Source organism: Myotis lucifugus, unplaced genomic scaffold (genome assembly GCF_000147115.1).
Source record: "Myotis lucifugus unplaced genomic scaffold, Myoluc2.0 scaffold_77, whole genome shotgun sequence".
Taxonomy (NCBI): Eukaryota; Metazoa; Chordata; class Mammalia; order Chiroptera; family Vespertilionidae; genus Myotis; species Myotis lucifugus.
The window spans coordinates 85,394-100,216 of NW_005871125.1; the positions used below are offsets into that span (position 1 = coordinate 85,394).

General features: G+C 40.3%; 1 protein-coding gene across 3 annotated transcripts in view; it reads left to right on the top strand.

Annotated features, from left to right (window-relative positions):
* The window catches only part of SLCO5A1 (solute carrier organic anion transporter family member 5A1), a 91,455-nt gene that overhangs the window by 45,328 nt on the left and 31,304 nt on the right, over nt 1-14,823 (top strand). For 2 of the 3 annotated variants that reach the window (XM_014457451.2, XM_023755497.1), the window contains exon 4: nt 7,675-7,839. The exons of the other annotated variant lie outside the window; for it this stretch is intronic. In XM_014457451.2, the coding sequence (XP_014312937.1) occupies nt 7,675-7,839 (165 nt within the window). The remainder of the gene's footprint in view (nt 1-7,674; nt 7,840-14,823) is intronic. 3 annotated transcript variants of the gene reach the window in all.

The following is a 14,823-nucleotide window of genomic DNA, read 5'->3' on the forward strand; positions in this document are numbered from 1 at the left end:
TGTTTTCTTGTGATAAGCTAAACCTTTAGATTTGGACCTACAGCTTATGAGGGAAAAGATAAATGGTAATAGGCCTGGCAAAGAATTCCTAAAAAAAGAAAGCACTTCCTTTATACTCAGTGCGAATGGACTGTGGGTTTACTCGTTGGATGGCACCTACCTGGGACGATATATAGAAATACTCACTAGTGCTGGACTTAAGGGTGCAGATTACTGTGGCCAGCAACCACCAATGATGGATTTGGGGCCCCAGTGGCTTCCCTTTCTGTTCATTGCCTGCAGATAAGTATCTCAGGAGCTCCCCCTGCAGCAGGAAAGGCCTTGGCCCACGTGTTATGGATGGGCAGGAGAAATTGGCATGCTTTCATGGGGAGCCCAGGGCACCATTAGTTTCAAAGAAAATGAGCAAGAATGAAATGGATGAAGAGAGAGTGGACAGGACAGTTGGGTCCTATTTGGCCATGTTACGTATGAAGAGCCACTTTGGTTTTGCTTTTACAGAAAGATGAGACTGAAAATAGTTTGATGCTCCTGGGTAACGGGCATCAGAAAGTCACATCTGCGCTATGCCCATGAAACGCACGGGATGGCGCAAGACCCACAGGCCATCCGGGGAGTTGTAGAGGTGTCCACTGCATGGGGATGGTATGTTTCCACCTGCTCACCGATGCCCCAGAAGGCTTAAAAGTATACAAGTAGTAAAAACTTAAAGATCTGAGGTAAAGGAAAAATTAAATACTCATGCTTATGAAAGAAGGGGATCAAGGGATTTCGTGGAGAGGTGATAATGGAATTGGTTTTAGAATTAGAATTAGAATTTATGGAGGAGACTGAATGATGTCAGGGAAAGGTCAGTGTCATTGCCCTGGCTGGTTTGGCTCAGTGGATAGAGCGTTGGCCTGGGGGCTGAAGGGTCCCTGGTTTGATTCTGGTCAAGGGCACATGCCTGGGTTGCGGGCTTGATCCCCAGTAGGGGGCATGCAGGAGACAGCCAATCAATGATTCTCTCGTCATTGATGTTTCTATCTCTCTCTCCCTCTCCCTTCCCCTCTGAATATATATATATATATATATATATATATAGAAGGTCAGTGTCATTGAAAGAAGAATTTATTACTTACACTAGAGGCCTGATGCATGGAATTTGTGCAAGAGTAGGCCTTCCTTCCCCTGGCTGCCCGGACCCAGGCTTCCCTCACAGCCCTGGCTTCATCCGGAAGGTCGTCTGGAAGGACGTCTGGTCTAATTAGCACATTATGCTTTTATTATTATAAATTATTACTTACAAGAGAAGGGTCATGCCATGCCATGCAGGGCCACAGGGAAGCACCGGGTGTGGTTGGGAAACAAAAGACAGGAGTTGGGGAGAAGCCAGGGCCACCGCCTTTATTGAGGTGTCCCTGGGAAGACAAGGCAGGGCGGAGTGAATAATCCAGTGGGCTCTGGGCTGCAGGGTGTCTCTAGTTGTCTGGGACCTGGCTCTGGGTGATTTAGGGCAGGGGAAATACTGGCCGGGTGTGTGTGAGTTAGACAAGTTGGTGATTGGGACTATGTGTTCCCAGCAGAGCCCTGGCTATTTCTGATAATTGGTAGTTCATTTCTTTCTAGTCAGCAAGATTTTTATGTCAAAACATTGTGAAATACAGAAAACCCCCCATATAATTATATTATATGATTAATATCGTAACTTAGGTGTTACAGCCACTGTGGACTCCCACCCGGCCTAACTGCTATAATTATTGTATGGTGTTCCCTCCTCTCCATCTCACCTTCCCTCTCCCTACCCTCGAGGCTGAGGCTTTGGGTCTTGCCCATGTGCTTTGCAAAGCACCTGTCTTCTGACCATATCATACTATTTTATAATTTGTCAACCTTTTATATAACAAGGACCCCCACTCTTGGTGTTTCCATTTTAAAAAAATATATTTTATTGATTTTTTACAGAGAGGAAGGGAGAGGGATAGAGAGTTAGAAACATCGATGAGAGAAACATCGATCAGCTGCCTCCTGCATACCCGTACTGGGGATGTGCCCGCAACCAAGGTACATGCCCTTGACTGGAATCGAACCTGGGACCCTTTAGTCCGCAGGCCAACACTCTATCCACTGAGCCAAACCTGTCAGGGCTTGGTGTTCCCATTTTTACTATTGGCCTTTTGTGCCCAGTATGAATTCTATGTCATGTTTGACTTAGTCCAGTTAAGCCACTTTTATGTGCTTGTTCAAGTGACACTTGCCTCACATTTTACTTTTATTTAAGAAATTGGCATTATGTAAGACTTTTAGGAAGGGAAGAGACTGGCTCCCAAATATCATTCTAATTATTGAGCTAGATGGCTGGCAATACCTATCCTAAGAAAGCTTCTCTATTTCTTTGTTTCTTTTTCTCTTTCACAAATATCTTTATTGAGCAACTACTATAGAAATGAAGAACCCAGGATACATATATGAAAATTCCTTGCCCTTAAAGGGAGGTTGAAGGGAAAATAGGCATAATCCTATATAATAAAACCCTCATATGCAAATCGACCAAACAGTGGAATGACCGGTCGCTATAATGTGCACTGACCACCAGGGGGTAGATGCTCAATGCAGGAGCTGCCCCCTGGTGGTCAGTGCGCTTCCCCTGTGGGAGTGTTGCTCAGCCAGAAGCTGGGCTCACGGCTGGTGAGCTCAGCGGCGGCAGGCAGTCATCCCCCGAGAGGTTCCGGACTGCGAGAGGGTGTAGGTTGGGCTGAGGGACAGCCCCCCACCCCCCTCCGCAGTGCACCAATGTCATGCACTGGGCCGCTAGTAAAATATAAGTGGAGAAGTGCATCCTAAGGAAGGTTGAAAGAGGAGGAGGAAGGAGTTTCTAAGTTAGCTGCCTGCATCAGAGATGACTTCTCTTGGAGCAGGGATGGGGAACATCCAGCCCGTGGGCCGTGTAAGGCCCGAGACATCACTTGGTCTGGCCCTGCCAAGGCAGTAGGGGGAGTTAATTGAATGTTTGACCAAATATGGCAGGCTAACTTTTAAGTTGATAATTGTGTATGGCCTGTGAGTGATGTTACAAGTATCCAAATGGCCCCTGACAGAAAAAAGGTTCCCCACCCCTGTCTTGGAGGCTGACATGTTGCTGCATCCCTTTAGAATTGGAGTTTTTTGGGGGTTGTTCATAGCATATAAAAGTAATGTATGCTCCTGGTAGAAAACTTGAAGGTAGGTAAAAGTATATTTACATTCAATAAGGCTAAATTCCAACCTCATTCCTGAACATAAATGTTTACATTTATTTACAATGAAAATGTATGTTTTGAAACTAGATAGAGGTGGTGGTCACACATCATGGTGACTAAACTAAAAGCCTTGAGGTTTTAGTGTCTGCTTGCCCTTAGGGTAGGATGTCTTAGCTTTCAGTGATCACTGTCAAGATTTCATCTCTCCTTTATCCTGTGTTTTGCTGCATCTTTGATTTTATAATGACACAGTTATAAGTGACACCAAGAAACTTATCTAATCATGTCTTGCAGCATAAAAAAGAGGTATCTGGCTGCAAATGGATGGATTTAGCAACCTCTTTGCTGACTTAGGTTTTAGAACTTTGTGTTTCTGAAATAATTTTGGATTTACGCAAAAGCCACAGAAGCAGCACGCAGAACGCCTGTGTACCCTCCACCCCAAATTCCCCAATTGCTGACATTTTGACCCACCTGAGAAATTGAAGACATGATGCTCTACTGCCCGCTAATACTCTCATGTGTGTTTCCTCAGTACAAGGACATGCTCCTGTGTGACCACAGGGCAGCCAGCAAAGTCAGGAAGTTCACATCGATCCCAGGTTATCACTCAGACCACAGGTCCCACTCAGATGTCGCCCATTATCCCAACTGCCCTGCATGTCCAAGATCCAATCCAAAAGTACAAGTTTTAGTGTCTTTTTCATCTCTGTTATTCTGGATATGTTCCTCATCTTTTTTTTTTTGGTCTTTTATGACCTTTATCTTTTTAAAAAGCATAAGGCAATAACTTTATAGATATTGTTCAACTTGGCTTTAATGACGTCACCCCCTGATTTAATGCCCTTTCGTAGACATACCGCTGAAACGGTGCTGTGCTCAGCACCCTGTGACAGAGGCCACACAGCGCGACCTCGCCTTGTAACCAGTTAGGTGAACTTCCATCACTTGGATGAGAATGTATCTGCCTGGTTTCTCCACTGTAAAGTGGATAGTAAATCACAACGATAAAGCGGTAAATGATTTATAGGTACTTTGTGTGCTGTCAGTTCTCATTATTCGCAGAAGTTGTGTTCTGTAGAGTCACCGCGAGCACTGATGTAGCCAAGACTGAAGCATGGCTCCAGGGGAGACACCGGGCTGGGTTCCTGCCACAACATCGCGGCCAACCCACCAACCCGCAACCTTGCTTGATGTGTGTTTCTGTTCAGCGACACCTTATGGAATATACATTGTTGATTCATTCACATTGAACCCGTGGCCAGCAGCACTGTACCTCCTGCCTGAGAGAAACTTATCTAACACACGCACTTTCTCTGGGAGGCCTGCCCCAGCCTCTTGCTCTTAGAAACACTACGCAGCACTTCAGCCCTATGCTTGGGGGTGGCAGGACATTTTAAACAATGAAATGACCAAAAGTACAAAAATGCAAAAAATGTAACAATGTATTGTGAAAAGGACGCTTGTCTTCAGTGTGAGAGCTGAAACAAGAGGGCCTTGTGCAACCTCAGCCAAGAATGTGCATCCCGCGACTCCCAAGTCTTGCTGTTTTGTGCGTGTCCTCGATTGGCCATGTGCCGCTAGTATTGATGTTATGGTTACAGATACAGTCTAGCGAGCAGGTGAATTTGCAAATACTGAATCTGCAAATAATGAGGATTGACTGGATCTTGTTCCTGTTAAACTCTAACTTACCATTTTTAGCATCAGTTGAGCTCAAATTGTTTCACATTTGGCCACTGGGAATCCTTCATGCTATCTTTCGGAAATGTCCCCATCATTTTTTGAGCACTTCTTTACTTTCTTGTTCAGCAAGATTTTCCAGGCTCATCTTGCATTTTCTCTGCCCCAGCTCTGAAGTTAGACTATTCTCCAAGAAGGTCAATGTCATTTTAGTGGAAAATGACATTGAGAAACCAAGAACTGAGTGCTAAATAGGCTCATTGCTACTAGGGTGTCATTATATCTAAACCCTGTTAATACACAGAGTTAGTAAATGCATACACAGGGTGGGGCAAAAGTAAGTTTATAGTTGTTTATATGGAAAATAATACAATAATTAATAACAATATAAGATAAACTGTGTTTCACATATTCACAACTGTAAACCTACTTTTGCCTCACTCTGAGGGTACACATACACGCACACACAATTTATTATTTATCATCAATCAATTATCATATATATATATATATATATATATATATATATATATATATATTCTCATGAATTCATACCAATACTTCCAGTTCCAATCTTATACCTGTCTCCATTCTGTATTTGTACCTACTTTCTCTGGCAGTTAAGAAACCAATTCCCATTATTCTCAATGTCTAGACTTATTTGCTCACTCCCCCCTGTGTCCAGCCCCACTAGCCAAAGACACAACCCTGGTACCTGCAGGGCATGGGCTGAGAGTTAACCCAGCAAAGAGGAAGGAGGAAGGTGAAAGAATAAAGGAAAATAACTTAAAGTTGTTGAAAGTCTGAACTTTGGATAAATTCTTCTTAAATAATAGCAGACTTTTTTTTTTAATTAAAGAGAAGGGAGAAACATCACATATATTTTTAGTTATCTTTGAAATTAGAAGGTTACTTTAGCATACCAAATGGGTATAAAAGAAAAACCAGTTTGATATAAATAGTATCTTTTAAAATATTCATGTGATTCATGTTATCTTCTTGGATTAAAATAATTTATATTTTTTCCCAGATGTTTCAGATTTAACACATTGGCTTTTTAATATAACAGCCGAATCTTTAAATGTTGATATGAAATCTTAACTTTCTAATTTTTAAAATTTGGATATGACATTTTGATTTGCAGTGTTTATAAGAGAACATTGGTCAATTTTATGAAGTACTTTGATTATATATTTTTTCTGGTGTGTTTTTCCATGTTAAAAAATTAAGTTTGCATCTTAATTTTCTCTTTAAAATGTTCATTTAAACTTTAACCTAAATTAAGCTATAGAATATACAAATTAATTTACAGTTAAAAATGATAATAGTGAATAGTCTTGCCTTCTGAAGTTTTAAATTCCTGTGAATAGCCTATAAATTATAGCTTTAACAACAGTTGCTGCTTAATTTTTATGAACTGATTGTATGTCATAGCGTAAAATTACTGTTCTGATCACTGAGATGACTGACTGTAAAATAATGCAGGTGACCTTTTCCTTGAAGGCCTGTAAACATTACATGAGTGTGAGTTAATTCACATGATAAACATGCCAAAAATACAAAACTATACATACAAAAATTTCCTTTTATTCTTCTTTACAAATTTTTCATTCACAGAATATCTTGGTGTTATATATATTGAGATGTATACATTTGACTATATATAAATATATTTTTGTTTTTATTTTTACATAAATGTTATATATAAATATACGATATATGATGTATGATATATTATATAAAATATAAATATATGCAAATATAATTAAATGTAATATAAGCATATACTCATATATATAAATATATGACATTATATATTTACACACACGTATATTTCTGCAGCAGCTGGCTTTATTCATTAATAAAAATATTGATTGGAGTTCCTTTTATGCCAGTACGTGCATCTTATCTCAGGTGTAATTACTGCATAGTATTTTATTATATGGCTGGTGCCATAATTTAAACACTTCCCATTAATGGACATTAAGGTGTTTTTTCCTAAAATTTTGCTGTTATAAGCAGTGAATGCTTCCATGAAAACACTTGCACATGCATCTTGAGGCACATATTGGGCAAGTCCTGGGAAATGCATGCCTACAGTCGAGGAGTGGACTTCTGTCTTCCTTGCGAGGCAGCTGGGCAGGTGGCGAGCCCCCAGCTCTGGGCTGTCCTGCTCCTTTGGAGATTTCTCTTTGTTCCAAAGTTCCTGGATTGTCTGACCTGGTGGCCTTACCCCACGTGCCCTTGCAGCTGCATTATTTCCTGAGGCTGGAAGTTCGGCTGTCCAGTCACGTGCCAGGGAGATGGCACCCAGATGTCATTTTCTCAGGGAAGTTTCAGTTGGGTGAAGTGAAAACTGTAATTTAGGATGATGTTGCAGGTACTTTATACAGTTAGTAGACTTTGGAGTCGTAACAAAGAATGGCATAGTTTTCATAAACTAAAAAATTGCAAATAATTTACTTTAAACCATTTTTGAAACAGGAATCATAGGTTGGATATTTCTTATAAGGGTATTTGGATATGGGCATGTTTTAAAAATATGTTATTAAATTTCTTTATCCTTTTTGAAAGTTAAAAAAAATCCAAACCCAAATCTATTTAATAAAGGAGATAATTTCTAATCGGTCATCAGGTTTTTCTAATTTTATTCTTTAATATTCTCAAGTATTGCTGAATGGCTATTTCCAGTTCATTTCAAAAACAATTCAGTTTTATTTTCTTCTCCATCCCTTGTTTATAACATTCATTTGTCATTTTTGTCATTTTGTAGACCTACCAAGAGCAGCTGTCAGGATCTTAAGCAACATGACATTCCTTTTTGTGAGTTTGTCATACACAGCTGAGAGTGCCATTGTAACTGCTTTCATTACCTTCATTCCCAAGTTCATCGAGTCACAGTTTGGTATTCCGGCTTCCAATGCCAGCATCTACACTGGTAAGGCACCGCCGTGAGAGCGCCTTCAAAACATGATAATCCTTGACCACTAAACTGAAATGCAATGAGTGAAGAGAACTAACATTCATTCTAACATCAAAGTGTTAAGTTCATTAACAGATACCTTCCCCCCAGATTTCGGGAGGAGGAAGGCTTTGAATTTTTTTTTTAATAATAATTGAGATTGTATTGTTGTGTGACTTTACCAACTGTGTTTTGGAAAGGGAGACCTTTGCATTGATTTATGTTTTTATTGTTCTGAGTTAGAAAGAATGAACTAGGCAATGGCATTCACATGTACATCTGCATAAATCTTTTTATGGGTTGGCATGAGTCTTAAAGTGTTAGGGTTTTGAACGCTGATAATTTGAAATATAGATCAGTTCTATGGTATCAGGATTTTCCTTTCATAAATGTTGACAGATTTTAATCGAATTACTGGAGATGCTTGAATTTAGAAAGAAAATCTATGAATTTTGCTTTAGAAAGTATTTCATGTATAGGGAAAATGATTTTTGTGAAATTTTTTGGAGACTTTGATACATGTACCTTAGTGCTCAACTCTCAGAAAATTGGGTGCTCAGAAATGTGGGAACGTGACTTCTCAAATATTGGGGGAATTTTCAGTGTATTATATCATAGGATATTCTGGATATTTTCTTAGTGGTTTCAAAGATGGTCAAATGGTTCAATATATTAAGAAAAGTATATTTAAACAGTTAAGTGGATAATGGCTGTCCCTCCCACTCTCTTCTCAATGTCCTCATCCAAATCCAGCAAGCTTTGATTATCTGAAAATGAACAGGACACGTTATATTATTGTCAAAAGAAAACACTGACTTGGAATATTTGGGTAATCACTTTGTTCTCTCTTTCACTTTGCATATAAAGACATACATAAGTGGATTGCAGGTCCATGTTAGGATTTTTTTTTATAAGGAGTACACTGATATGGTCCATACTTGTGACATAAAAATATTATATTTTCTCTTGCTTTTCAAAAATGTTTTCCTTATTTTAAGGTAAAATGGACAGGTTACAGTTTGGTTGTCAGATAATCTTAACCTCCCATTTCTAGTCTGATTCTTACACTAACCTTTTGTTGAGCAACAGTTCTTCGATAGGGAAACCAAGAGTTGGCTTGTAGCTCCATTTGAAGCCACATCGCCGTTATGTGTAGCTTCAAGTATTTCCCAAATTTAGAAGTATTACTGGAGAGAAGGTTTAGAGCCAAATAAATGTGAAACTACATATAACAGCTATGTGGCTTTAAATCAAGCTAGAAGCCAACTCTTGGTTTTCCAATCTGCTCTAGAACCTAGAGCTCTACTGGGCTCAGATTGTCATCACACTGGGAGCACCTGAGCTCTGGAGGGAGGTGGTGACACCAGGGTCTGATGAGGATGCCATCGAAACACCTTAACTGACCCCATTTGTTGTTGTTGTTTTAAAAAATAGACTTTTATTGATTTCAAAGAGAAAGGGAGAGGGAAAGAGAAATAGAAACATCAGTGATGGGAATCATTGATTGGCTGCCTCCTGCACTCCTCCACTGGGGATTGAGCCCCCAACCCAGGCATGTGCCCTGACCGGGAATCAAACTGTGACCTCCTGGTTCCTAGATCGACGCTCAACCACTGAGCCACGCCGGCGGGGCCACCCCATTTGTTTTCATCTGTGCAGCAGTGGGTCTGCGTTCACCCTGCACTCTTCCCTCTGTGGCCTTTCTGTGAAACTGTTTGGGCCCACCTTTATGATTGCAATGAAATATTATGAAGTTGATATTGGGAAAAGCCTGAAATGATGGGCAGAGCCCTGAAGGAGGAGTGGAAAAGTTTCACTAGGCTTTCTGACTTAAATCAAACTTTGTATTAGTCTAAGTTAGAGTGGTAATTCAAAGGCATTTTGTTAAATCCCACCAATTAAGAAAACTAATATGTTTAAGTGAAGTCGTAAGGAGGGGGGCTATTTTCGTCTTGGTCGTAGGAGTAAAGCGACAGAAACTTCTAGGGCAGGAGACGGCCAGGGGGCATTGGGGAGAAGTGTTCATACCCCTGTGCATCACAAAGCTCTCCCTCACTCTTTCTCTCAATTGCCCTAAACCTACTCACCAAATGACCAGCCTCCTGTTTGCCCAATTAGCCAAGTGACTGTTAATTCTTTTGTGAGTCTTTCCCTTCATTTAGCAGTTTTAAAAACTTATAGCAAATTTGTATAGTGACAAATACACTAAAAATATATATAATGATGAGCTCACAGCTATTTCTATGTGATGCGCTTTAATCTATTGCAGTCATCATTCTATTTGATGCTCCAGTTGTCCAACCTTTGGCCACTGGGAACTCCTTCATGTTAGCACCTGTGTCCTTCCCACTGCCTCAGCAATCTGTGTGGTTTCCGGGGTGACAAAAGTGACTCGTTTATCGTGTTTCCAGACCTGGGCCAGTCATGTTTCTCAGGGAGCCCTGGTTCCTTTGAGAGAAAATGAGATTTGGAGGTCCCCAAGTTGGACACTGGGGTGCTCCCTGCTACGAGGTAGTCATTGTTTCTAGGACTTTTGTTAATAAGAAGAGTAAACAAGTCTTGAGGTTACATTGATATTTCTGCTTCAAATTTAAGATTATAGGTTGCTCTTTGCTCTAATGCTGAAAATCTTTTTTTTCCTAATGACTTTAATATAACTACAGGTGTGTATATGTGTGTGTGTGCGTGTGTGTGTACGTGTGTGTGTGTGTGTGTGTGTGTGTGTGTGTGTGTGTTACTAATGATGAAATGTGAAATGCAGTTTTAGACTTGTTTGTGGTTCTTTTTGTCCAGAGGCTCTCTCTCATGGATATGCAAAATACTATGACCTAAACTTATTTGAAATAATTCTTCTCTGTTTGGGTTAGGCTCACAACCTGATCTGATGTGGAGTTTATTTACTTTTATTTATTTTCATTTTTAGGGATTACTTTATTTTTATGTTTTTAAGCCAAATTTGTTTTTTTTTAAATTATGTAAGACAGTTATATGATTTGAGAGAAACCATCAGGCAAAGGACAGTCAGAGAGGCCTTGCTTCCATCCCGCTTCCCTCCAGTTCTCTCTCCTTCTACAGGCAGCGTTTTATTAGTTTATTCCTCTTATTTCTTTTTGAATATGCAAGTAAATATGTGTATTATGTATGTCATATATTTACATCCTACACATCAATATTTTATATTATATTAGTACTTCGCCTATCTTACCCCAGAGCTGGCACACTGTCCCCTCTGTTCCGCACTGGAGCAGCATCAGAGACCTTGCTGGTTTCTTCACAGACACACAGCACTCCATTGTGTATCACGGTCTCTTTGCTTGCCTAGGGGTGGCCATTGGGTTGTGTTGTTTCTTTTGCTATAATGACATTACATCTTGATCTGTAGAAGTCATTTTATACTAAATAGCCCATTTGCCTAATATACTTATTTCTTTTTAACAATTTAGTTTAATTGTCCAGCTTCCAGTTTGCCTGTCTCTTGGTAAAGAAACTGATTCCAGACAGTGGAGGGAGACGGAGAGCTCGTGGATCTATTTGTCATATAATTCTCAGTTCCCCAGCCTCAAGGCCAAGCATTTACCATCAGGTTGTTATACAGATCAAAAGAGAGAATCTTGCTGGAAGCACTTTTGAAAAATCTATATTGCTTTTGGGAATTCAAATCAAATTGGAGACTTTCCTTCAGGACGAGCCTGCGCCGTGATGGTTAAAAGCAGGTGACTTCCGTTGGCCTTGCCCACCGATCCTGGCACATGCAGCCCTGCCCGCAATGCTTCAGTGGAGGCCCTTCTCTGTCCAGTGCCGGGTTGATGAAACAGGGGTACAGAGCAGTTTTTACAAACTGTACACCCCAAACTCCGTAATACGGTCTCTAATGTATAGATTGAGCTGGTCCTCAGAAACTGCTTACATTTTAGAATTTTTATTTCATTAAAGTAAGACATATAGTACAGTAGTTAAGAAGATCTGTTTTGGAGGGAGACACATCTTGTTGAAATTCTTGTTCTTCCTCTTCATCTGTCTGTCCGTCCGTCCATCCATCCATCCATCCATCCATCCATCCATCGTGCACAAATATTTTTAAAGCTTCTGCGCTGAGCCTGGCACTGTGCATAATGAGAACACAGAGGGGTCCTATCCTCTGTGGACCCCAGTAGGCTGCTGTGTTCCTGAACAAGTTCATGAACTTCTCTGAGGGTTACAGGCCACGAGGATTAAATGATGGGACGCGTGTGTATGTTGGCACAGTGTTTGGGAAGAAGATACTAATGACAACGGCAGTGTCCACTTTATGAGACACCCGGGAAAAGGAATCTACGGTGGAAGAGTGAAGCCAGGACTCAGGACGTGTGGACACTTTCATGGGAAAGAGTATCTGGGGGAAATGGATTTGAAGAGTCAGAAGAGCGAGAGCGTGGCTAACAGGAAGTGGGAAAATGAAAGAGAAGGCAGGAGACAATTATGTGAAGGCAGGGCTGAGAGATTATTTCCTCTGCACTGAAGGAGGCCTGGAGACTTAATGTAAATGATAAAGGTGTCATTGCTTTAAGAGGAACACATTATGCATGTGATTTCAGCTGAGTGTTGCATGAGAGTTAAATCTTTTTATCTCTGATTTACTTATTCTTCATTTATTTTTCAACCCCAAATATGTCTGGTTTTTACAACTCTTGGTGGGGGGCATTTTAAGTGTTATAGTTTCATATATGTGAAGCATGGTGCAGTGAAATGTCAGGTGACCGAATCTCTCAGTTAAAGGGACTGTTTTTGTTTCACTCACCTTTGATGATGAATAGCACAGTCCTTGTGTCTGGGATTAGTTTCCCACGTGCGTACATGTGCACAGGCACAAATGCACAGAAAAATAAAGTCAAACATCCCTCCTAAGGGGTTTCCAGGCTCAGAGGACATTCAGCCCCATTTTCTCCGGATTTCTGCATCTATATTCATCGCCCCTGGAGGATCGTAGATGTTCAGAATGGCCCAGAGGCTCTGGAGAGCCTTAGTCATCAAAAATACTGTATTACGTTTACAGAGCAGGATTCATTTATGTCTAAAAGTGGAGTTGAGAAAGATTAGAGTTTTTCAAAAGGATGAAAACCCTGGGGGAAGAACGAAGTGTCAGGAGCAGCGCAGGAGCATTTCTGCTCCAGAGGGAATCGGGCCGGGGTAAGTCATCGCCCAGGGAGCACCCGGAGAGCTGATGACCGGAGGAATGTAAGCACTGCGCTTGCTGGCCCGCAGTCTCCTCTTTGGAATGAGGGATTGAATGAGGAGACCTTTCACCAAAGATCAACTAACAAGCACCCCATCATCCCCCTCCCCTTGCCAACCCCGGAAAGCCTTTGAATTTTGCGAACAACTTCTGTTTCTAGGCATTGAAGTTAGTCATTGTCTCACCATTTTACTTTATATGTATGGAATACCTCTTCCTGGCATTTTAAATTTCATATATATATATATATATATATATATATATATATATATATAGATTTTTTCTCCTTTGGTGCATGTGATGGAATGAGGTTGAATTGTTCCACTTTTTGCTTTTTTTGGAGGAACTATCAAGGAGCAAGGTAACTCGATGATTAAATATTTCCTTTGAGAACTCAGTAACTTTGTACTGAGCATGGTCCTATTTTAGCAGGTCCATACCCTACTTAAGTAAGGTGATCCCTACCTGTTTTGTAGTGAGCCAACATTTTATACGAGAAACATTATATATATCAGAGTCAGAAGGTCTGGGTTCAAGAGCTGCCTCTGCCATGTAACCTGAGTGAGTTAACTAATTTCTCTGGCCTCAATTTTACCAGCTTTAAAATGGTGTGAAGTTTTAAAAAGTTACAAAGTAGTTATTAAGTGTAAAGAACAACATATATATTAATTATTAATGAGAATGACCCTGGCTTTCCTCCCTATTCATCAAATATTTCATCCTCTATAGTAGGACTAGAGGATCAGATTATTATTGAAAGAGATGAGGAAGGAGGAAAATAGGGGACGGAGTATAATATTATCCCAGATTTATAGGTGGGTAAATAAAGGACAGACGCTACTTGAAGGATCCATGGCCTCATGGGTAGTGGCATACTTGGACTAGAGACACACTGTTGGGACTCGCAGCTCATGCCACCATCTGTCATTTCCTCAGAGATGTTTTCTCTTAGCCCATCAGTATCACATCCAGAGCTAATGAATACCTTGGCCCTTAAGTATGGCCAGGAGATGGTTATTACCACACTGGCAGGAAGTGCCTTACTCTTTTTGACTAAATAATGAAACATATGCTTAGACGTTATTAGATGTTGAGGTAATGTCCTTTTGCAACCTGAACCATCTCACGATGGACCACAGAAGATTTGCTTTGCTGCCAGGCTCAAATTCCCACTGTGGCCAGAAGGTAGAACATTTGGATTTGTTGCTGTTAGACTTGTTGGCTTTCAAGCTAGTAGTTAAATTTTTCAAGTCATTGTATTGGAAATTGTTCCTATATCTCTATTTAAAAAAATATTTTTATTTATTTCAGAGAGGAAGGGAAGGGGTGAAAGAGATAGAAACATCAATGATGCAAGAGAATCATTGATTGGCTGCCTCTTGTACACCCCACTCTGGGAATTGAGTCTGTAACTCGGGCCTGTGCCCTCACTGGGAATCAAACCTTGACCTTCTGGTTCATGCCAGCCAGACCTATATCTCTCTTTGCAATTAAGATAAATATAACTTATGTTGGTTTTCTTATTAAGTAAATATTTAGAAACTTATAGGTACATACTTCTCTAACCAATGCAAGAAACAATTTCTATATAATTGTTTTATATAGAGTAGTTCAACATTGTTTTGTAACATCTTCCTTAAATTTGTTCAAAATATCTTCCATATAAATATCAAAACCTTTTGGAAATGCAATTGAGCTTGGTGGAATCATTCAATAATGAAGCAGAGTAGGACCCTGTGAAATGTCTA